Source organism: Primulina eburnea, chromosome 13, assembly GCF_022965805.1.
Source record: "Primulina eburnea isolate SZY01 chromosome 13, ASM2296580v1, whole genome shotgun sequence".
In the NCBI taxonomy this organism is placed as follows: Eukaryota; Viridiplantae; Streptophyta; class Magnoliopsida; order Lamiales; family Gesneriaceae; genus Primulina; species Primulina eburnea.
In genome coordinates, this window is record NC_133113.1 from 10242635 (window position 1) to 10265981 (window position 23347).

At 39.9% G+C, this 23347-nt stretch overlaps 2 protein-coding genes across 5 annotated transcripts in view; both read left to right on the plus strand.

Annotated features, from left to right (window-relative positions):
• Window positions 1–2770: 2770 nt before the first annotated feature.
• Window positions 2771–23347, plus strand: part of LOC140809335 (uncharacterized) — a 38143-nt gene continuing 17566 nt past the window's right edge. For 2 of the 4 annotated variants that reach the window (XM_073166928.1, XM_073166929.1), the window contains exons 1-8: window positions 2771–3854; window positions 10463–11383; window positions 11649–11739; window positions 12147–12217; window positions 18462–18578; window positions 18678–18738; window positions 19220–19291; window positions 19510–19635. In XM_073166928.1, coding sequence (XP_073023029.1) covers window positions 2771–3854; window positions 10463–10500 — 1122 coding nt within the window. In that variant the 3' untranslated portion in view covers window positions 10501–11383; window positions 11649–11739; window positions 12147–12217; ... (2 more) ...; window positions 19220–19291; window positions 19510–19635. Of the gene's footprint in view, window positions 3855–10462; window positions 11384–11648; window positions 11740–12146; window positions 12218–18461; window positions 18579–18677; window positions 18739–19219; window positions 19292–19509; window positions 19636–20432; window positions 21139–23347 lie in introns of those variants that run through there. The other 2 variants (XM_073166930.1, XM_073166927.1) reach the window with 2 other exon arrangements.
• On the plus strand, window positions 13330–16362 carry LOC140809334 (uncharacterized). The gene is made up of 3 exons (XM_073166926.1): window positions 13330–14257; window positions 14352–14535; window positions 14651–16362. Exons 1-3 carry the CDS (start codon window positions 13670–13672, stop codon window positions 15496–15498), a joined length of 1620 nt encoding a protein of 539 aa, XP_073023027.1. The 5' UTR covers window positions 13330–13669; the 3' UTR covers window positions 15499–16362.

Below are 23347 nucleotides of genomic sequence, written 5' to 3' on the forward strand. Positions count from 1 at the left end.
AATTCAGAGAGTTTGAGAGGGGAAATTTCGTGACCCTCATAGCTAGAGCAAAGGAGAAAAATCCAGCAAGGTAGCAAGAAAAGAAATCGCTCCATCTCCTCCGCGCCGGATCGTCTCATTCTTTTCGTTTTCTTTCGAAACGAATCCAAGGCATGTATATACTTTTTCTAAACCTCAATCAAGTCATATTATCAGTATTTTTAAGTGCATGATCAGATTTCATCATGATAAAACCGAAATGTTTCAAGAATTTTTCAGAAAACCAACATGCAGATTTTTTCGGTTTTCTTGGGCAGCTTCACGGTTTGCTTCGTGTTGTGGATTTCAGGTTATGGTTCGACTCCAGGCTCCCAAGGCTGTTCCTAGACATGTAATAGGATGCATTAGGACCATGTTGGTCCATTCATTCAGCCCCCACCCTTGCTGGAAATCGAAATGACAGCAACCTTCCCAATAGTGCAGAATCTTGTTCGAAAATTTCAGTTTGTTGTCATGGAGGAAGGATCTGATCTTGGATGCCCTAGGGGCCTATAGCCATGATTAGATAACTTCCCTAGCATGTCTAAGACGTGACTAAGTCGCCCTTTTGGTGGCTTGGTCCATGGCTCCTCGGTTTTTAATTAAAACATCACAACAGCCCCTCCCCTCTCGGCCCTTCAGTTTTTGGACAGCATATGTATTTCGAGTTTTGTGGTTTGGTATGGATCTTGGTTGGCCTATGGCCCTTAGCCACGGTTCATACCATACCCCTAGATGTCTAGATCGCGTCATGGTCAATCAAATGGTCATTGGAACGATTCGTGACATCCAAACAAAAGCAATGCACCCTACGTGCAGAATTTGTTCTCGGTTGGAACGTTTGGTTGCTTGCTGGTGTGGTTCGAATTGTGTCTGGTCTTGTGCCCTTAGCCATGGTTCAAATCCTTCCTTGGGATGTTGGTAAGGGTCTCTGGTCGGTGGTGTAAGCCCCAATGGCCGGCGGACTCGAAAACGACACAAGGAAAACAAGTGCGCAGCTGCTGGAATTTTACAGCAAGTTGCTGTGTCGGTTCAGAGGCTTGTTCGAGTTCTTGGTCGGCTTTTAGCCCATGGCCTTGGACTGGACAGTGCCTAATCAAGTTAGGAAGGTCATGTTTTTGGCCGTTCGTCATTCGGAGCATTTTTGTAGTCGTACGAGAATTTACGGTGCGATGTGCCGAGTTGCGCAGCTGCTGTATTTTTTTGACAGCAAGTTGCTGTGACGGTTCAGAGGCTCGTTCGAGTTTTTGGTCGGCTTTTAGCCCATGGCCTTGGACTGGACAGTGCCTAATCAAGTTAGGAAGGTCATGTTTTTTGCCGTTTGTCATTCGGATCATTTTTGAATTCGTACGAGAATTTACGGTACGATGTGCCAAATTGACTCTCGAAAGAGCGTTTCTTGTTTTGGCCTCCATTCCACCTAGATTTCGACCATCAGAATTTTAGGAGCATTATTTCATTATTTTCAGCGTATTTTAATCATGACGTTACGGTGGTTTAGTGTTTGTTCGCGTTGGTTCGGAGTCATGATTAAATACGAAGTCGTTAGATGTAATTGTCGCATTTTCAAACTAAATTACATAGTTGGTCAAGTTTAAGCTATTGCATATTTTCATGGCACCGTTAGGTTGCAGCGAGCCTGGGGGACGATCCAACCCACTCCAGTTGGTAAAATTACAGGATATTTTCATTATCGCCAGTTAATTATTTTACGTGCATGAAAACAGAAAATGATTATTTTTGAGATTTATGCGATATAGCTTGTGGTTCATTCACTATGTGGGAGCATTATTTATACGGTCGCCAGTGACCGCTCAGTTCAGGTTGGTACCATCAGGTCGCCAGTGACCTATCAGTTCAGGATGGTACCATCGGGTCTTCAGTGACCGCCAGCTCAGTTTCAGGCTCCCCGGTAGTCAGTTACCGATCAGTTCAGCTTAGTGCAGTGGCCACAGGCGTAAAACATAATCTCAACAGAAAATTTTACCAGTTATTTCAGTACAGGGCTCCAAGGAGCAAACGTTTTTACTATGATTATCAGTTCAGTTATGCACGTATTATAATTGCTCAGTACAGATTATTTTCAGCATGAGTACAGATTATTTTCAGCATGCCTCATGACATGATATTTTATCCCATGCATATTTTACTTCAGATTTTACTCGTTACCTGCGATATATGCATGCTGAGTCTTTAGGCTCACTAGACTTGATTGTTGTAGGTATTGATGAGGCCAGGGCCGAGGACGGGGACCAGTGAGCCAGCTTGGGTCGGCAGTAGTGGCACCCGAGGACCTCAGTGCAGCAGTTGTTATTTTTCCGCTAATAATTTTTATCAGTCGTTGGACAAATTTTAAGTTGTTATTTTTGGCAACTTTATTTTTATTCCGCTGCAATAATTTGAAACATTGAACTTGATTCACCTGTGATTTTATGAATGAGACCGTTTAAGTTCTTTTAAAAAGAAAATTTTAAATTTTCCGCAAATTTTCAAAGTAAGGATTTTCGGGCCTTCACAGTTGGTATCAGAGCCTATGTTCTTGTAAAGGGTTACACTACTACTGACTCCGAGAAACTCACGAAGCCACGTCTTCGGTCTGTAAGTTTTACAGTTCAGCATTTTGTTCAGCATTTTATTTAAAGCATGAATTATTTTGTCAGCATGCTTCCAGATTTTCAGTATTTCAGTGTTCAGTTAAAATAAATTATGGAATTATGCATGTTAGTTACGTACGGGTTATGTATGGAACAGTATGCCCCCTAGACGCCAGGTTGGGCGCCCGAGAGGTGGCGCGAGGCGCTGTCATGAGTACGGTGAGGATCGTAGGCGGGAGGAAGACTTACCTCCACCCCCTCCGCCTGATATGAATGCCCAGATGCTAGCTGGGATGACGCAGTTCTTCGCACAGTTTGCGGGGAACAATGCCGTTGTCGCTGCCGCAGCCAGGCCGGCAGGATCCGAGGCTGTTTATGAGCGATTCATGAAGATGCGCCCAAAGGAATTCTCCGGGACATCTGACCCCATGGTTGCCGAGGGATGGATCAAGTCCCTCGAGGTTATCTTTGATTTCATGGAGCTGGGAGACGCCGACCGAGTTCGATGTGCGACCTATTTATTTACTGGAGACGCCCGCTTATGGTGGGAAGGAGCTTCGGTGGCCTTGACTTTGGCTACACTTTCTTGGACCCGATTTACGGAGGTTTTCTACTCCAAGTATTTTACCGAGGAGGTTCGCACCAGACTGACCACAGAGTTCATGAGTCTGAGGCAGGGGGATATGTCAGTTACGGAGTTTATCCGTAAGTTCGAGAGGGGCTGTCACTTTGTGCCCCTGATCGCGAATGATGCCAGAGCGAAGTTGATGCACTTTCTGGTGGGACTACGGCCGATCTTGCGCCGAGACGTTAGGGTATCTGACCCTGCCACTTATGAGATCGCAGTCTCCAAAGCCTTAGCCGCTGAGCAGGATCAGCGGGACATCGAGAGAGACCGCCAGGGCAAGCGCCCAATCCAGGTACCCCACCGCCCTCCTCCTCATCAGCATCAGCAGCAGCATAAGAGGCCATTCCATGGACCGCCTAGGAACAGAGAGCCCCACCACCAGCAGCAGCAGCAGCAGCGGGGACGCCCAGCCCCGAGGACTCAGGAGTACCCAGTCTGTCCGAGGTGCTCTCGCCGCCATCCTGGAGCATGCATGGCTGGCTCAGGAAAGTGTTTTAAGTGTGGCAGTCCAGACCCCATGTTGCCACATTGCCCTCAGAGGAATTTGCCTACTCAGGGCCGAGTTTTCGCTCTACATGCCGCGGAAACCAACCCTGAGACCATGTTATTAACAGGTACCTTTAAGTTTAGAATTATTATTGAATTTCAGTGTTTTGGGAATCAGGATTTAGAATTTGAACTTAGAACAGCGATAGGATTGCATGCTCTACTTAGTATTATTTTCGGGACTTAGTTAGAAGAACTGTGGCCTTTGCATGTCTATAAGCTTAGCTTCTATGATCTTTGGGTTCCGCTTAGTGTTCCGAACTTTCAGGAAGAATTTTCATAGCCGGCTCAGCTACCAAGGCCTTGATAGATTCAGGGGCCACGCACTCGTTCATTTCGGAGGTCTTCACAAACTTTCTCAAGATCAAGACCATTGGGCTAGACATAGCCTTTTCAGTAGTGTTGCCGTCAGGCGAGGAGATGACAGCCACCAATGTTATCCGAGATATAGACCTTGAGCTGCACGGTAAGCTTGTATATGCGGATCTGATTGTGCTACCGATGCCGGAATTCGACATCATCCTAGGGATGGATTGGCTACTGAAGAACAGAGTGTTGATAGACTTCCAGCGGAGATCCGTTCTCGTCCGACCGCCTGGAATGGAGCAGTTCTTATTTGAGCCGGATAGGTACTTTTCGTTACCGCGCATTATTCCATATGTTCAGGCTAGGAAACTCATGCATAGAGGGTGTCGAGCATTTCTAGCGACCTTTTTAGCTGTCCCCGAGGAACCCAGCCAGTCAGCCTCAGAGGTTCCGATCGTCAGAGATTTCTTAGACGTTTTTCCCGAGGACGTCTCTGGTATGCCACCTGAGAGAGAGGTGGAGTTTTCCATTGAGCTTATGCCAGGTACGGCTCCGATATCCAAAGCGCCGTACCGACTAGCACCGACAGAGATGGCAGAGCTTAAGAAGCAGATTCAGGAACTTCGGGACAAGGAGTTCATTCGCCCGAGCTTTTCTCCATGGGGCGCGCCGGTCTTGTTTGTTAAGAAGAAGGATGGCACGATGAGACTTTGCATTGACTATCGGGAGTTGAACAGGGTTACAGTTAAGAACAAATACCCACTGCCGAGGATAGAGGATCTGTTTGACCAGTTGCAGGGAGCTTCGATTTTCTCCAAGATTGATCTGCGTTCTGGTTATCATCAGTTGAGAGTGAGAGATGCTGATGTTTCAAAGACAGCTTTCAGGACTCGTTATGGCCACTACGAGTTCCTTGTGATGCCATTCGGTCTGACGAATGCGCCAGCGATCTTCATGGATCTCATGAATCGCGTATTTCAGCCGTACCTCGACCAGTTTGTGATACTTTTCATAGACGACATTCTCGTCTACTCCAAGAGTCGGGAGGAGCACAGCAGGCATCTGACCACAGTGTTGCAGACATTGCAGAAGCACAAATTATTCGCAAAGTTCAGTAAGTGCGAATTCTGGTTAGAGAAGGTGGCATTCTTGGGCCACATCGTTTCTAGCAATGGTATTGAGGTAGACCCCGCAAAAGTTGCAGCAGTCAGAGATTGGGTTGTGCCTCAGAATGCATCCGAGATCCGCAGTTTTCTTGGACTAGCAGGATACTACAGGAAATTCATTCAGGGATTTTCCTCCATTGCCGTTCCACTCACAGCACTGACCAAGAAGAATGTGAAATTTGTGTGGAGCGAGGAATGCCAGAAGAGCTTCGATACTTTGAAGCAAGCTCTTATTTCAGCACCAGTTTTGGCCACACCGTCAGGACCCGGCGAGTTCGTTCTTTATACCGATGCTTCGAAGCTCGGTCTTGGCGCAGTATTGATGCAGAATGGGAGAGTGATAGCATATGCTTCTCGACAGCTGAAAATCCACGAGAAGAACTACCCCACCCATGATCTGGAGTTAGCGGCCGTAGTCTTTGCTTTGAAGATTTGGAGGCACTATCTGTATGGAGAGAAATGCCAGATCTTTACCGACCACAAGAGCCTCAAGTATTTCTTTACGCAGAAGGAGCTGAACATGCGTCAGAGGCGTTGGTTGGAGCTTGTGAAAGACTACGATTGTGACATTAGCTACCACCCGGGTAAAGCTAATGTAGTTGCGGATGCTTTGAGCAGAAAAGTCGCAGTGATGGCTCATTTGACTATGCAGAAACCTCTTCAGATTGAGATGCAGAGGTTCGGTCTTGAGACTTATCCTCGAGGTAGAGTTCCTCGTCTATCTACCTTGACCATTCAGTCTTCTCTTTTGGACCGTATTCGCAGTGGTCAAGCCGCAGATGAGCAGTTGGCACAGTGGAAGAAGAGAGATGAATCCAAGGGCAGTGTCTTGTATACAGTCAGCGACGGTATTGTGAGATACCGAGATAAGATATGGGTTCCTAGCAGTGATTCTATCCGAGCGGACATCTTATCAGAGGCCCATATGTCCCCGTACTCTATTCACCCTGGGAGTACGAAGATGTACAAGGATCTGCAGCTATTGTATTGGTGGCCGGGTATGAAGAAAGACATCAGACGATTTGTGTCCGAGTGTCTTACCTGTCAGTTAGTAAAGGCCGAGCATCAGAGACCAGCAGGTTTGCTCAAGCCTCTTCCTATTCCTGAGTGGAAGTGGGAGAACGTCACCATGGATTTTGTGACCGGTTTGCCGAGGTCAGCCAGAGGATCGAATGCCATTTGGGTGATTGTAGATCGTCTTACCAAATCAGCGCACTTCTTGCCTATTAAGACGACTTTCACCATGGTTCAGTATGCAGAGTTGTATAACCGGGAGATAGTCCGACTCCATGGTATTCCAGTTTCTATCGTATCCGACAGAGATCCCAGATTCACTTCCTCATTTTGGAAGAGTTTGCATTCGACTTTGGGTACGAAGTTGTTGTTTAGCACAGCCTTTCATCCGCAGACAGATGGGCAGTCGGAGCGAGTTATTCAGATTTTGGAGGATCTTCTTCGCGCTTGCGTCATTGATTTCCCAGGGAGTTGGGAGTCTAACCTGCCACTGGTTGAGCTCACCTACAACAACAGTTTCCAGTCGTCTATAGGTATGGCTCCGTATGAAGCACTGTATGGCCGCAAGTGCAGATCTCCTGTTCATTGGGATGAAGTAGGAGAGAGAGCAGAGTTGGGTCCAGAGATTGTTCAGCAGGCAGCAGATGTAGTAGTCAAGATCCGTGATAGGATGAGGACTGCTCAGAGCCGACAGAAGAGTTATGCCGATCAGCGGAGGAGAGACTTAGAGTTTGCAGTGGGCGATCATGTCTTTGTGAAAGTGGCACCTATGAAGGGTGTCATGAGATTTGGGAAGAAAGGGAAGCTCAGTCCGAGATTCATTGGACCATTTGAGATCCTTGACAGAGTTGGGACGCTAGCTTATCGTGTTTCTCTTCCGCCGAATTTGGCCGGAGTACACAATGTCTTCCACGTCTCTATGCTGAGGAAGTATATGGCAAATCCTTCGCATGTCTTGAACTTTGAGCCGTTGCAGCTTACTCCGAACCTATCTTATGAGGAGAGACCCGTGCAGATCCTAGACAGACAGGAAAAGAAGCTTCGGAACAAGCTGGTTAAGCGAGTCAGAGTAAAATGGCTCAACCATTCAGAGGAGGAAGCTACATGGGAGTCCGAGCCAGAGATGAGGGAGCGTTACCCCGAGTTATTCGGTGAGTTTCAATTTCGAGGACGAAATTTCTTTTAAGGGGGGAAGGATTGTAGAACCCGTAAATCAGTCTACGTTTAAACCATGCATAATTCTAGATTTATAAATTTAATTGACTCCATTGCAGGATTATTTTAAATGCATTTCTTTGAAGTTAATTATTTTATTATTTCAACCCAGTAGTTGATTTTCAGCATTTCAGTTATTTCAGTGAGGCCGGACTGGAGATGGAGTTTTGAGATAGAATTTTAGATTTCGAGAAATATTTCCGGGAGTTAAATTAACTAGAAAGTAAGTTCATTCAAGTTAGTAAGAAGATGTGAGGATTTAATTTAAGTTGCTTGAGGTGATTAAGAAATAAGCCCATTTAAGTTGCATAATTAAAAGGTTAGCTCACTAAATTAATTAAAGGATTAGTAAGGCCTTTAAGGATTATTAGTTGACTAGATAAACAACACTCCCCATCCATTTTTAGAAGTGAAATTTCGGCCACCCCTTAGTACCTAGACAATTATTTTTGCCAACCCACATTTGGCCATTCCATGTAAATTTTTAGCATGCTAATCTTTTCAATTATTAACCAAACCTTAATTAGTTAGTTATTAAGCATGATCCTAGCCTTGGATACCATACAATACATCGGTCAAGGCATTCCCAAGGAGATTTGACAAGCATGTGCAAATTTTAAGGAGTGTGGGACTTAGTCTTGAGTTGAGATCCTATATTTGTGGATCTTGCCTCTCACCTTTCCAACCATTTTTCTCCCCACCTCCATAACCACTCCATCACACCCCTCCCCACTGAAATTCAGAGAGTTTGAGAGGGGAAATTTCGTGACCCTCATAGCTAGAGCAAAGGAGAAAAATCCAGCAAGGTAGCAAGAAAAGAAATCGCTCCATCTCCTCCGCGCCGGATCGTCTCATTCTTTTCGTTTTCTTTCGAAACGAATCCAAGGCATGTATATACTTTTTCTAAACCTCAATCAAGTCATATTATCAGTATTTTTAAGTGCATGATCAGATTTCATCATGATAAAACCGAAATGTTTCAAGAATTTTTCAGAAAACCAACATGCAGATTTTTTCGGTTTTCTTGGGCAGCTTCACGGTTTGCTTCGTGTTGTGGATTTCAGGTTATGGTTCGACTCCAGGCTCCCAAGGCTGTTCCTAGACATGTAATAGGATGCATTAGGACCATGTTGGTCCATTCATTCAGCCCCCACCCTTGCTGGAAATCGAAATGACAGCAACCTTCCCAATAGTGCAGAATCTTGTTCGAAAATTTCAGTTTGTTGTCATGGAGGAAGGATCTGATCTTGGCTGCCCTAGGGGCCTATAGCCATGATTAGATAACTTCCCTAGCATGTCTAAGACGTGACTAAGTCGCCCTTTTGGTGGCTTGGTCCATGGCTCCTCGGTTTTTAATTAAAACATCACAACAGCCCCTCCCCTCTCGGCCCTTCAGTTTTTGGACAGCATATGTATTTCGAGTTTGGTGGTTTGGTAAGGATCTTGGTTGGCCTATGGCCCTTAGCCACGGTTCATACCATACCCCTAGATGTCTAGATCGCGTCATGGTCAATCAAATGGTCATTGGAACGATTCGTGACATCCAAACAAAAGCAATGCACCCTACGTGCAGAATTTGTTCTCGGTTGGAACGTTTGGTTGCTTGCTGGTGTGGTTCGAATTGTGTCTGGTCTTGTGCCCTTAGCCATGGTTCAAATCCTTCCTTGGGATGTTGGTAAGGGTCTCTGGTCGGTGGTGTAAGCCCCAATGGCCGGCGGACTCGAAAACGACACAAGGAAAACAAGTGTGCAGCTGCTGGAATTTTACAGCAAGTTGCTGTATCGGTTCAGAGGCTTGTTCGAGTTCTTGGTCGGCTTTTAGCCCATGGCCTTGGACTGGACAGTGCCTAATCAAGTTAGGAAGGTCATGTTTTTGGCCGTTCGTCATTCGGAGCATTTTTGTAGTCGTACGAGAATTTACGGTGCGATGTGCCGAGTTGCGCAGCTGCTGTATTTTTTTGACAGCAAGTTGCTGTGACGGTTCAGAGGCTCGTTCGAGTTTTTGGTCGGCTTTTAGCCCATGGCCTTGGACTGGACAGTGCCTAATCAAGTTAGGAAGGTCATGTTTTTTGCCGTTTGTCATTCGGATCATTTTTGAATTCGTACGAGAATTTACGGTACGATGTGCCAAATTGACTCTCGAAAGAGCGTTTCTTGTTTTGGCCTCCATTCCACCTAGATTTCGACCATCAGAATTTTAGGAGCATTATTTCATTATTTTCAGCGTATTTTAATCATGACGTTACGGTGGTTTAGTGTTTGTTCGCGTTGGTTCGGAGTCATGATTAAATACGAAGTCGTTAGATGTAATTGTCGCATTTTCAAACTAAATTACATAGTTGGTCAAGTTTAAGCTATTGCATATTTTCATGGCACCGTTAGGTTGCAGCGAGCCTGGGGGACGATCCAACCCACTCCAGTTGGTAAAATTACAGGATATTTTCATTATCGCCAGTTAATTATTTTACGTGCATGAAAACAGAAAATGATTATTTTTGAGATTTATGCGATATAGCTTGTGGTTCATTCACTATGTGGGAGCATTATTTATACGGTCGCCAGTGACCGCTCAGTTCAGGTTGGTACCATCAGGTCGCCAGTGACCTATCAGTTCAGGATGGTACCATCGGGTCTTCAGTGACCGCCAGCTCAGTTTCAGGCTCCCCGGTAGTCAGTTACCGATCAGTTCAGCTTAGTGCAGTGGCCACAGGCGTAAAACATAATCTCAACAGAAAATTTTACCAGTTATTTCAGTACAGGGCTCCAAGGAGCAAACGTTTTTACTATGATTATCAGTTCAGTTATGCACGTATTATAATTGCTCAATACAGATTATTTTCAGCATGAGTACAGATTATTTTCAGCATACCTCATGACATGATATTTTATCCCATGCATATTTTACTTCAGATTTTACTCGTTACCTGCGATATATGCATGCTGAGTCTTTAGGCTCACTAGACTTGATTGTTGTAGGTATTGATGAGGCCAGGGCCGAGGACGGGGACCAGTGAGCCAGCTTGGGTCGGCAGTAGTGGCACCCGAGGACCTCAGTGCAGCAGTTGTTATTGTTCCGCTAATAATTTTTATCAGTCGTTGGACAAATTTTAAGTTGTTATTTTTGGCAACTTTATTTTTATTCCGCTGCAATAATTTGAAACATTGAACTTGATTCACCTGTGATTTTATGAATGAGACCGTTTAAGTTCTTTTAAAAAGAAAATTTTAAATTTTCCGCAAATTTTCAAAGTAAGGATTTTCGGGCCTTCACACATCTTTTACTATTTATTAAAGTTAAGCCCATTATAAAAACTGTTTGGTGTCTTTGGTCTGTTTTTTGTTTATCCAAAAATGCCCCTCCATCTCCTTTGACTTTCTCCCCCACGTTCCTATCTCCTTCCATCATATCCAACGCATACATCGGTTGCGTTGAAAACTGAAAATCAGATTCTCTCAAATCAAATCCGTATCTCAGATTTCACCCGCGAATCTATAGTGGTTGTTGCTTCCTCCTCCACGCTTTGTTTATTTTTCTCCCACTACTTAAAGCGTCATTGAACAGGATGACTTCGACGGTCTTCCTCGATACTTCGAGCAATTGATTGACACGCTCGACTCCAGCCATCCTCTCCTTAGTGTCCTTCCAGCACGCCAACTCGCGCTCCTCCTCCATAGCGGCGGTGGTTTGGCTTAAGGTGATTTCAATTTCTTCTCTCTTTAAATTAATTTTAGTTTGATTACTGCTGTATCACCTCGGACAACGTTTAGGTCTTCATCGATACTTCGAGCAATTGGTTGAGACGCTCGACGCCAGCAATCCTCTCCGTAGTCGCCTTCGAACGCCCCAACTCCAGCGCATCCTCCATAGTGGCGGTGGTTTGGCTGCAACACCCTACGGTGAGTTCCATTTTTTCCATCTTCAAATTTATTTTATTCTCATCACTGTGTAACAGCATATTATTTATCGTGTTTTATTTGCTTCACTGTATGTCTGTTGATGTGATAATACTCATATATTCATGCTAATACTCATATATTCAATGACATCAAAATTGTTTATTTTTTTTATATTTTATATGTGTGCAAAGTAGCCAGTAAGAAATTAGGATACGAGGCACTTCAATGAAATTGTGAGAGAACCCATTCTGTACATTGATAACAGGAGCCAATCGCCATCCTCAGGCAAATTCGGTTCGTCCCTCGATTTTCCCCTACATCGTCACGTCCACACATAGCTATCGACGCATAATCAGGTAATTCTTTCAATCCTAATTCCCTTTTCTCTTCTTTTATTTTGTTTGTTGGACCACTGGTTGATAGAGTGAATCATTTGCCTGCTTTTCATGTTTGTATGTTATGGCTGGACTGTTTGTATGTTTTGGCCCAGCATTTTCTTGCTGCAAATTGAAACCTTTTTGGCTTTTACTATCTTGAAGTAGATTTTTAAAAAGTTACAAATATAGCTTTTAAATTTTACAGATAGTAAAATTTGTAGCCGAATGGTTCTGTAGGGATAAATGGACAAGTTGCAAGTTTATTTTTTTCCCATTTTATACGTGTGCAAAGTAGCCAGTAAGAAATTAGGATACGAGGCACTTCAATAAAATTGTGAGATAACCCATTATGTACATTGATAACATGAGCCAACCGCCATCCTCAGGCAAATTCGGTTCGTCCCTCGATTTTCCCCTACATCGTCACGTCCACACATCGCTATCGACGCATAATCAGGTAATTCTTTCAATCCTAATTCCCTTTTCTCTTCTTTTATTTTGTTTGTTGGACCACTGTTTGATATAGTGGATCATTTGTCTGCTTTTCATGTTTGTACAATATGGCTGCACTGTTTGTATGTTATGGCCCAGCATTTTCTTGCTGCAAACTGAAACCTTTTTGGCTTTTACTATCTTGAAGTAGATTTTTAAAAACTTCCAAATATGGCTTTTAAATTTTACATATAGTAAAATTTGTAACATAATGGTTCTGTAGGGATAAATGGACAAGTTGCAAAAAGGGACAAATACTATCTTTCTTTTTGCTTTTTTCGGGGTTGGGCTTTTCTTCGAAGATGTGATGTTAAATAACGTGTAAAGATGTGGATCTATGAATCTTGTTCTAAATGGAATGAAATCCCTCTAAAGCCGAGTTGATCTAGCCATCACCCATGTAATGTGTGAGAGTAAGGCAGCCAAGAAAAAGACATGAAGCAGTATACACTAATTTCCTCTCTCACGTTGTACATTTAATATTTAATGACTTAAATGAGAGTGGACTAAACCGGTGATTGAGTTTAATTTTTTGTTTTATATGACAATATTTTTTTTATAAATATTTACTCTTTTAAATGTTTCAGAAGTTGACATTGAAAAATTAACTAAGAAGCATCTTATATTAAAAAAGATATATTTTTATACATGTAAATATTATTTGAACACATTATAGAATTTTTAATGTCTTATTTTCATATTTTTGTCCAACAAAATTTAATTTATTCAAAATACTTACTCTTATTTTTCAAAAATTCATATAAACTAGCGACCGAGGCACACGCGTTGCGTGTGTCATGAATATATTATTTCATAATATAGAATATTTTTAAAACATAAACTATGAAATAAATGAGTATTTTATTATAGCATATTTGCATTTCATAATTTCAGTTTACATATATGAGAGAAAAAAACAATGATGGATTTTTTTCAATATACATCGTCATATATTTGGAAAATAAATTACTTTTACAAAGTTTACAAATATTTTTTAATAATAATTTTCCATTTTATAATTTATTTGTTCACTCTTCCAGCAACAACTCTTTTTAAAATTGTTAGTTTGAATAATAATCTGAAAAATTTTGCAGGAAACATATTCCATGAAAACAATGTCATTACTAACATACAACGATATCCACGTCCACGTCGATATCGTAACCTAGCAAGAAATTTCAGTGAAAGTGAGATAAATTATCGGTGGCAATTGTCTGACCCAAGAATTTGTATACATTGCCAAGCTCTACAGTTTCATGGTGAAACATCACAATTCTGCTATAGAAATGGAAACACAAATTTGGATCATATCCCTTCTCCCATTGAATTGCAAGAGTTGTATGCTGCAGATAACGAGGAAGGCAGACATTTTTGGCGTTTCATAAGGGCATACAATCATGTTTTCTCTTTTACATCGATGGGAGTCAATATAGATGAGTCCTTAACAACCGGTACACATGGAATTTACACATTTCGTGCCCAGGGATCAATATATCACTCGATTGGAAGTCTTCTACCAAATGAGAATTGTAGACCACGGTACATGCAGATGTGGATTGTAGACACAGATCATGATATAGACAACAGACTTCATGAAAATCCAGAACTAAGGCGAGAATTGCTGCTTAAGATACAAAACATTCTTGATCAACACAATCCATTTGTGCACGTGTTTCGACAAATTGGCAAATGTCAAGACATACCTAACTGTAGGCTCATCATCAGGCAACAAAAACCTAATGAACATCAATATAGTTTACCAACAACATCTCAAGTTGCAGCCGTCATCGTTGACAACGAGTGTCAAGAAACTTTGAGCAATCGAGATATTACCATACAAGGAATTGGTGGAAATCTTATCAGCATTCAAGATGTAGTCGGCTATTATGATCCTTTACAATATCCCCTCCTTTTGCCATATGGTACATATGGTTGGGACTTAAATAGCCGAAATATCAATGGTACCAGATTAACATGCTTAAATTACTATGCATATATGCTACAGGTTAGTGAATAAAACATTGTACTTTATTCTTTTTTTTAATAATTAGAAAATTATTAAACTTACATTTAATAGTTTTAGTTATCTTCTTAACCAGATACGAGAAAATTCACCATCTTTGATTCTTAGAGGAGGTCGTCTACTTCAACAATATGTGGTTGACAATTACGTAAAGATCGAAACACAAAGACTACGATGGATACGTTCAAATCAACGTGATATACGTTCAGAACTTTACAAAGGATTGAAAGATTGTTTACATGGAGGTGAGAATAATGCAGGTACGATAACTTAATGATTTTAATATTGTACGATAACTTAATGATTTGATTATTATGTTTCACAATATATGAGACAACTCACATCTTATACATATCTATCAAATACATTATACAGGAAATATTGGTACCAAAATCATTTTGCCATCATCTTTCGGTGGTAGCCCACGTGATATGTACCAACGGTATCAAGATGCCATGACTTTTGTACAAACATATGGAAAACCAGATATAATGCTTACAATGACATGCAATCCAAATTGGAATGAGATAAAAAATCAACTACTTCCTGGGCAATCACCTCAAGACCGTCCGGATTTGATTACGAGGATATTTCGGGCAAAATTTGAGGAATTTAAGAAAGACATTATGGATAGAGGGGTTTTAGGTAAGGTCCGCTCTTATTCGTACGTCATTGAGTATCAGAAAAGAGGGCTTCCTCATGTTCATATGTTGGTCATATTTGAAAATAATGACAAGTTGTGTACTCCCGACCACTTTGACTCAATTGTACGTGCTGAAATACCTTCACAAACAGAAGAACCCAACCTACACAAAGCAGTTGTCCACCATATGATACATGGGCCCTGTGGATCGATCAATCCTAATTGTCCATGCATGGTAAATGGTAAATGCAAGAAGAAATTTCCAAAGCCATTTGTGGAATACACATCTCGAGGAAATGATTCATACCCTTTATATCGAAGACGTGAAGGTGGTCAAGTATCAATTCCCCACCATAACGACGTTTTCATTGATAATGGTTGGGTTGTCCCATATAATCCCTGGCTTTTATTAAAATATGATTGCCATATTAATGTTGAAGTATGTGGAGGGATTAAATGTGTCAAGTACATATACAAGTACATCCATAAAGGTCTTGATCGGGTCGCTCTAGAGTTACGAAATGGGCAACATTGTGATGAAATCCAACTACGTGGATGGAAGGTGGATTTGTGCGCCTGAAGCATTGTGGAGAATTTTCTCATTTGAGTTCAGTAGGATGTATCCTTCAGTCATTAGGTTACAACTACATACACCGAACCAACTTTTGATTTATTTTGACCCCCAACAACGCGTAAGTGATCTACTTGCAGATGATGACAATTCGAAGACTATGCTTACAAAATTTTTCAAAATAAATTGTGATCCTGACTTGACTGGAAAGTATTTATATCGAGAATTTCCACAATTTTACACATGGATAAAATCTGGGAAAAACTGGATTCGTAGAAGAAACAACAATAAAGTGGTTGGAAGAGTATATGTGGTGTCTATCTGAAGGTGAGAGGTTTTATCTTCGTATCCTTTTAAATCATGTCAGGGGCCCGACATCTTTCGATGATCTGATGACTGTCAATGGGGTAACATATTCAACATTTAAGGAGTCTGCTCAAATGAGAGGACTTCTCAACAGGATGATTATGTAAAACAATGTCTGCAAGAAGCACGCTCTATTAGAATGCCATCTTCATTGAGAAGGTTATTTGTATCCATATTGGTGTTCTATCACCAACAGAAGTTCGAGAACTCTGGGATGAGTTCCATCCTAGCATGTGCGAAGATTATGGTAGAGAAATTTCATCAAGTAACTTAATCATCATAAGTTATTCCTTGAGATACGAAGGTTGTTGCATCAGTACAAAATGAACCTTGATGATTTTGATTTGCCATCAGTAAGTGTAGAGTTTTTAGAAGACGCACCACTACCAAGAATAATTGAGGATGAGCTTTCTTATCATATTTCTGATGATGATTTGAGATCTATTGAACGTTTGAATGCTCAACAGAGGATTGCATTTGACACCATCTTAGAAAGTATTATGCATAACCAATCACGAAAGCGTTATTTACTGTGCAGTTGTGTGGATGGGGTCATGGAGGGGAGAGTAGGTAGAGGTAATAGTGGGTGGTCGCTGGGGGGGGGTGGGTATACCGCTGTGCACGACTTGGGGTGGGCGACAGTTAAGCAGGATGCTAGGGGTATTTTAATAGAAAAAAAGGAAGTTGTGGGCGATTGCGTGTAGCGGGAACAACAGGATAGCTGAGAGGGAGGTGAGGCAAGGGGAGGGTTAGGGGCGAGCGAGAGCTTGAGTTGTGAGCCAGGTGGGGGGGAGGGGAGTGGGGCAGGAGGTATTGGTGGGGGCCGATAGATGGAGAGCGGAGCCTAGGCACTATTGACGTTACGTTGTGGGTCCTGATAATGAGTGCTCGGACACTTAAGGGGCAAAGGGCGCCATCAACCATGGTGCTATGATTGCCTAAAGATTAAAGTAACGAACGAGCCAGGAACCTTGGCAATGAGTCAATATAGGCTCGGTCACGTGGTTGGGGGTGCGGGGATGGAATTTAGAATCCAGGGCCGTGATAGTAATGGCGGAGGTTACGTGAGGATGCGGAGTGCGGTAGCACGAGGATGGGCGAGAACAGTGAGAGTTAGTGGGCTGTGTTGAAGATGTGCTGAGTCAGTTTAGAGAGGGGTTTCCTCAGAGAATTAGTGGAAGGATGCAACTAGCAGTGGGTCGGGAGCGAGTCAAATTGGTTTTGTGGTGGGGGGGGGTGGCTGCGAGGCGGAGGGGTTTCGGACTAATTGTTACCGGTTGTTAAACGAGGTCAAAGGACAGAGACAAATATTTGCATAGCAAGTAAGTTGTGCGGGTAAAAGGTCGAAGGGTACAATTTATGGTAGAGTGGTGGCGGGTACGTGCAAGAGATAAATAGCACGCGTCAACAGCAAAAACATATGTAGGATCTGCTGGTCCAAGGAGTATCGCGTGTCGTCGCAGATTTACGCATGGCGGGGTAGGGTGAGATTGGAGAGCTATGACATGGTACATACTGTAAATCGTGATTACATAAAATTACCAGCTTCAATTATCATACCATGGGAAGGTGAACAATCAATTCAGATGTTGATTGATTCTGTTTTCCTAATTTGATAAATCATGTTAATGATGAAAACTATATGGTTGATAGAGCAATCATCACACCAAAAAATGTTGATGTGGACAATATTAATCAATTGTTCATTCTCAAGTTTCCTGGAGAGGAAAAAGAGTATACCTCTTGGGATAGTGTAGAAGACGACAATCACAATCTTTTTCAAGAAGAATTTTGAATTCTCATAATCCAAGTGGTTTGCCACCACATAAAATCATATTGAAAGTAGGAAATCCTGTCATGCTCTTGAGAAATGTTGCGCCTGAACTTGTTCTATGCAATGGAACAAGATTAATATTTCGCACTCTTGGTCGAAATTTTATAGATGCTGAGATCATAACAGGTCCTCACAAGGGTATCAGATACTTTCTACATAGAATGCCCTTGAAAAGTGAAGATAATTCTGGATTACCATTTGAGTTGACACGTCGACAATTTCCCATAAGGCTTAGTTTTGCTCTGACAATAAACAAAGCACAAGGTCAAACAATCCCAAATATTGACATATTTTTGCGTAACCATGTGTTCAGCCACGGTCAGCTATATGTGGCACTTTCGAGAGGAGTCTCACAAAATTCTACAAAAATTTTGGTAAAAGACGGGAATTTAGAGCGTCAAACTGGTGTATTCACAAGAAACGTGGTTTTCAAAGAAGTATTGCTATCTAATAACAGAGAATGATAAAGTGTAAGTAATTCAACTCTCTTTATTGTAAATTTTTTTAAGGTTAAATTAAATGGTGTATTAAATACATGATATATGTTTCAATGTTTGAAATTCTGTTTTCTATCCATGCTTTTATCTCGATCCATGTTTATCTATTTCTCATCATCTATCTTATCACATCTCCGAGATAATTATTTTTCGCATGGATATTACAATTTCTATATTTATTGAATCGATTTTAAAAATTACTTGGTTAATGTATAATGGATTAAACATATTATTTATGATTATCTGTTTGTTGGTTTAAGTTTATTTTTTTTTAGGTTTTGATTTTGTGCTTTTTACTCAAAAGCCGAAGGATACTGGTTGCAAACATGTTATTTGTTGATATTTCATACTCAATTCAATGGATCAGATCTGCTCGACCCCATCTCCATCTGGTTTGTTGTTAACAATGAATAATTTTATGGTCTATGAATTTTTATGCTGCTTTATATTAGTATTCATATCACATTCGTTTGTTTGTTTTTATATTGCAGGTGATAATGTATTTATTACAAGCTTCACGGTCTTATGATCTAATCTCTCGCATATTTTGAGGTTTTCATATTCAATAAATTTTATTTCGATGAAGTTTTGATATTTTTTTGGAAAATCATTTGAGACAAATTTTAGGTTTTTATATTCATAAATTTTAGTTTAATTATATTCTCATATTTTTTATACAATTTTTTGACTATTTGTTTATTTATTTTACATTGAAATTTATCATTATTTCACATGATATGATATTACTGCTTCAAAAGAATATTATTTTTTATGATCAACACATATATCATGTGAGGTAACAAATTGAGTTTTGCATATTTATTTAAGCTTTGTAATCCTTTGTTTTTCATGGATCAAGTGCAAATTTTTATTACTGTCATGGTGTTGTAAAATCACGAAATTTTAATATATTAGCTTCATATATTCATGACACACGCAACGCGTGTGCCTCGGTGGCTAGTTTATATTATTATTTCAGACATTTATTTATTTATTCTACTACAAACATATAACGCTCTTATACATTTTTCAGTTCTCATCGACAACAATTTGGCTACGACTACCACATCACATGCAATAACAGAAACTTCTTCAAATCAAGATGGTATATTTCATTTACAATGTTTAAAGTCAAGCGATTTTAAACATTTCTTTTAAATATTATATTATACGATATGCAAAACAATATTTGATACTACAACCACATGTAATAAATAAAATTATAATATTTATTAATTTTAACATCATCATTTAAATATTTTTCATATCTAATAATTTGAACAACAAAATAATTAATTATTTAACATTCATTTTAAATGTCAGGAATCACCGCAACTATTGTTGGACAAGTGTGTCGTATACAGACATTATCTTATCAAACAATGACATCAAATTTTGAGCAAGGGAGTACTAGCACATGTCAACGTCTAACTGATTTAAATCAGCAAGGTAATCTACTAAATTCAAATACTCCTTTTGACGTAACATGTACAATTTTTTCATGACTTTGCATTATGTCATCTATGTATAATATAAGGCACCTGAAATCAACATATAACTGCATGATATATAAATATTAAAATAACATTATTGTTAGGGCTCATAAACACAATTTATGTCGACATCGATATCATAATCTAGCAAAAAAGTTCAATAATAGTCAACAAAATGGTTGATGAAATTTGTACAAACCAACTATTTGTCTATATTGTTAAGCTTTAATTTTTCATAATGAAACACCTAAATTGTGATGCAAAAATGGTCTCTCAAAATTAGGTGGCATTTCATCTCCGATTGTATTGCAACAATTGTATGATAAAAACAATGAACAAGGTAGGTAGTTCATGCAACATATAACGGCATATAATCGATTAAAATCAAATAATTGAATCAAAATATGTTGGATCAATAAGTATTACTTTGCTACAATAATTGTTTCACTACATTTCCTATTTCTGACATACATGTGTGTATTTTCTGTTACAAAATTCTTTTTATTGTTTCTGCCATCAATTTCCCCTCTCAATTTCTCAATGTATTATTTACTAACTTTGATAAAACTCCATGAACCATTTGATTGATTTTTTTTTAATATAATTTTCAAAATTTTATGCACACATATTTAATCATTTAAAAGTTTCAAAAATTGATTTAAAAATAAACTAGGAAGCTTATTCATTCAATCTTCCAACAACTATTTCTTTTTTAATTTGTTAGTTTGAAAATTAATTTGAACAATATTACAGGAATTAACTTCAGTGAAACAATGTCATTACTAACATACAACGATATCCACGTCCACGTCGATACCGTAACTTAGCAAGAAATTTTGGTGAAAGTGGGAGAAATTATCGATGGCAATTGTCTGACCCAAGAATTTGTATGCATTGCCAAGCTCTATTGTTTCATGGTGAAACATCACAATTCTGCTGTAGAAATGAAAATACAAATTTGGATCATATCCCTTTTCCTATTGAATTGCAAGAGTTGTATGCTGCGGATAATGAGGAAGGCAGACATTTTCGGCAATTCATAAGGGTATACAATCATGTTTTCTCTTTTACATCGATGGGAGTCAACTTAGATGAGTCCTTAACAACTGGTACATGATCGAGCAAAACTTGCACAGTGAATAATCCCAAAATTTATTTTATAAATGAAAGCTCGATTTAAATATCGCAAGTGCACGATAGTCAAGTTATAATAAACGTAAGTGAATACGAGTATCGTTCCACAAGGACTGCGTTACACTATTTTTATTTTCAAGTAAAATTTCTTTAGCAACGATAAAATGAGTTGATGATTAAACTAATGTAAATTAAACAACTAAAATAATTAAAATGCAAAGAAAACGTATTCAAGAAAGCAATGATTAATTTGGATTAAATCAAATGAGAAATGAATTTGTTGGGAATTAGCAGTTCACCTACCACTCGTGTTTAAATAATTACACTCGACTTTTACTCGTGCCTTCGACGGAATTCCCTAGACTAATTAATATACTCTGTCGAGCTATATTAATACTAATCATAAACATGCAGTACTCAAGTGTCCTCAAATATTTAACAGTTCAAGATTGCATTACATTCTATAGAATCCACTAGCTTTCATTCGGGTGAACTATCACTATCGACACGTACCCAATTCCGTATATCTACTAAAATTGTAAATCCGTGGTTTATACTATTTGCTTCTATTGTTGATTATTCTATCGAAATCATCAACAACATGAAATAATCAAGGAAGTTAGCTAGGCTTCGATTGAAACAAGAACGAACAATAGCATAAACAAATCACTAATAAAAAACGTCGAGAAATAATGTTAAACACCGAGTACGGGGTAGGATCCCCTCAAATCCCAACAAATCTAGAGTCTAGCTACTGAAATTAATGATAAAAACCAACAATCAATGTAAGAAATAAAATACTGAATAATGAAAATACTAAAGATGACGATGGATGACGGCCACGACGCGTGGAAATCTCGAGGTCTTCGAAATCTCCTTTGCTCCTAGCCTCCTCTCCCAGAAAAATGATGAAAAGTCTGATAAAAGATCAAAAACGGCTACTGATCTCGTGTGTTAGGTTTTGGTGTAGGATAGAGTCCCTAGAAATTTTGAAACAAATCTTTCTCAATCTCGCTTCTCGCTAGGGCGGTATATTTTGACCGCCCTAGCAAGAGGTCCTCGAATAAGCTTCCTCGAGCATGTCCCTGGTGTCGCTGGGGCGGTCACTTTTGACCGCCCTAGCGAGACACTTGCGCAAAATAATCCTCGGCCAGACCACCATGCTCGCTGGGGCGGTCAAAAGTGACCGCCCCAGCGAGACCTCTTCGATATTATGCCAAAGTTTCTCCCACTTTTTGGTTCAATTCCTACAAAATAACCACAGAATACACGAGATCAGTCAAATGCTAAATAATGCTAAAAAAATGCAAAATTCAACTAAAACAAACTAATATGATGCATGAACGCGACTCAAAACCACACTAAAAACACGTAAAAACGAGTCCTATCAGTACACATGGAATTTACACATTTCGTGCCCATGGATCAATATATCACTCGATTGGAAGTCTTCTATCAAATGAGAATTGTAGGCCACGGTACCTACTGTGGGGACCCGGACGCTAATCATGTTCTTAATCATCATTGGGACAATTTAATCAATTATAATAAACATGGTATAATTTTTTTTTAAAATACAGTATTAAATGCGGAACGTAATGGAATACATTTTAATATACATGTCAGTATTAAAGTACAAGTCTTGTACTATATAAAATCATTCAAACTAAGGTTTAACAACTAAATATCAAGTGTCCAAACCCTAACTCTAATCAAGGTCCGTAGTCTCCACTCTAATCACGATCTCTCTCTTCATCTCCTCGACCCCGATCCTGTCCCACCTGTTGCCACGCACACATACAAAGACGACAATAGCCGGATAACTCCGGTGAGAAATACATCCCAGTATAGATCAATGAATCATGCAATCATATAAACAATGTAAAAGCATGTAACAGATATCAGTAACATGTATCAAAATCTGAAACATAACCAATATAAAATCGTCAATTATACTCGTGACTCCACGTCTCAGACTAGACTCAATCCTAGTCTAGGGATCCCGATTTTCAGACGCTGGTATTCCATATCGAATATCAGTAATAGAAGAAACTCCAATTCTATTAAACATCGATATAACCAAACATCCGGTGTCTTGACCTATCCGTCACAAACTTTGGCACTTTCGCCAAATCATTATCCTGTGACAATGTGCCAGTGATGATTCCATCACTATCTGGCACCTGTGTCATAAGATCACTCGTCTAATACATGCTCTCTATAAATCAATAGAAAAATCATATCATTTCAAATCAATGCACACAGTAACAATAAGTATGTGATTTAGGGAAACTCAATTATATCATACTCGAGTCGTTCTCCCGGTACCACATTGACTTATACCTTTCTTTTATTACAGTTCTGATGACGTTCCTGTTTGGAATTCCAAGTCTCTCAACACTAAATCTGGCAAGGCCAATATCAACAGTACCATATTAATATACTGCTCAAATCAATACCAATCTGGATTTAACTCCAAACCAACGGCATAACGGAACAATCTCGATATCTCGGTCAATACAACATCAGCAGAT

Excerpts from the sequence above, each read along its gene's own strand:
- LOC140809334 (XM_073166926.1), top strand. The coding sequence starts at position 13,670 with ATGGGAGTCAATATAGATGAGTCCTTAACAACCGGTACACATGGAATT. Across the intron at positions 14,258-14,351 it reads ACTATGCATATATGCTACAG|ATACGAGAAAATTCACCATC; the intron begins GTTAGTGAATAA and ends CTTCTTAACCAG. Across the intron at positions 14,536-14,650 it reads TGGAGGTGAGAATAATGCAG|GAAATATTGGTACCAAAATC; the intron begins GTACGATAACTT and ends TACATTATACAG.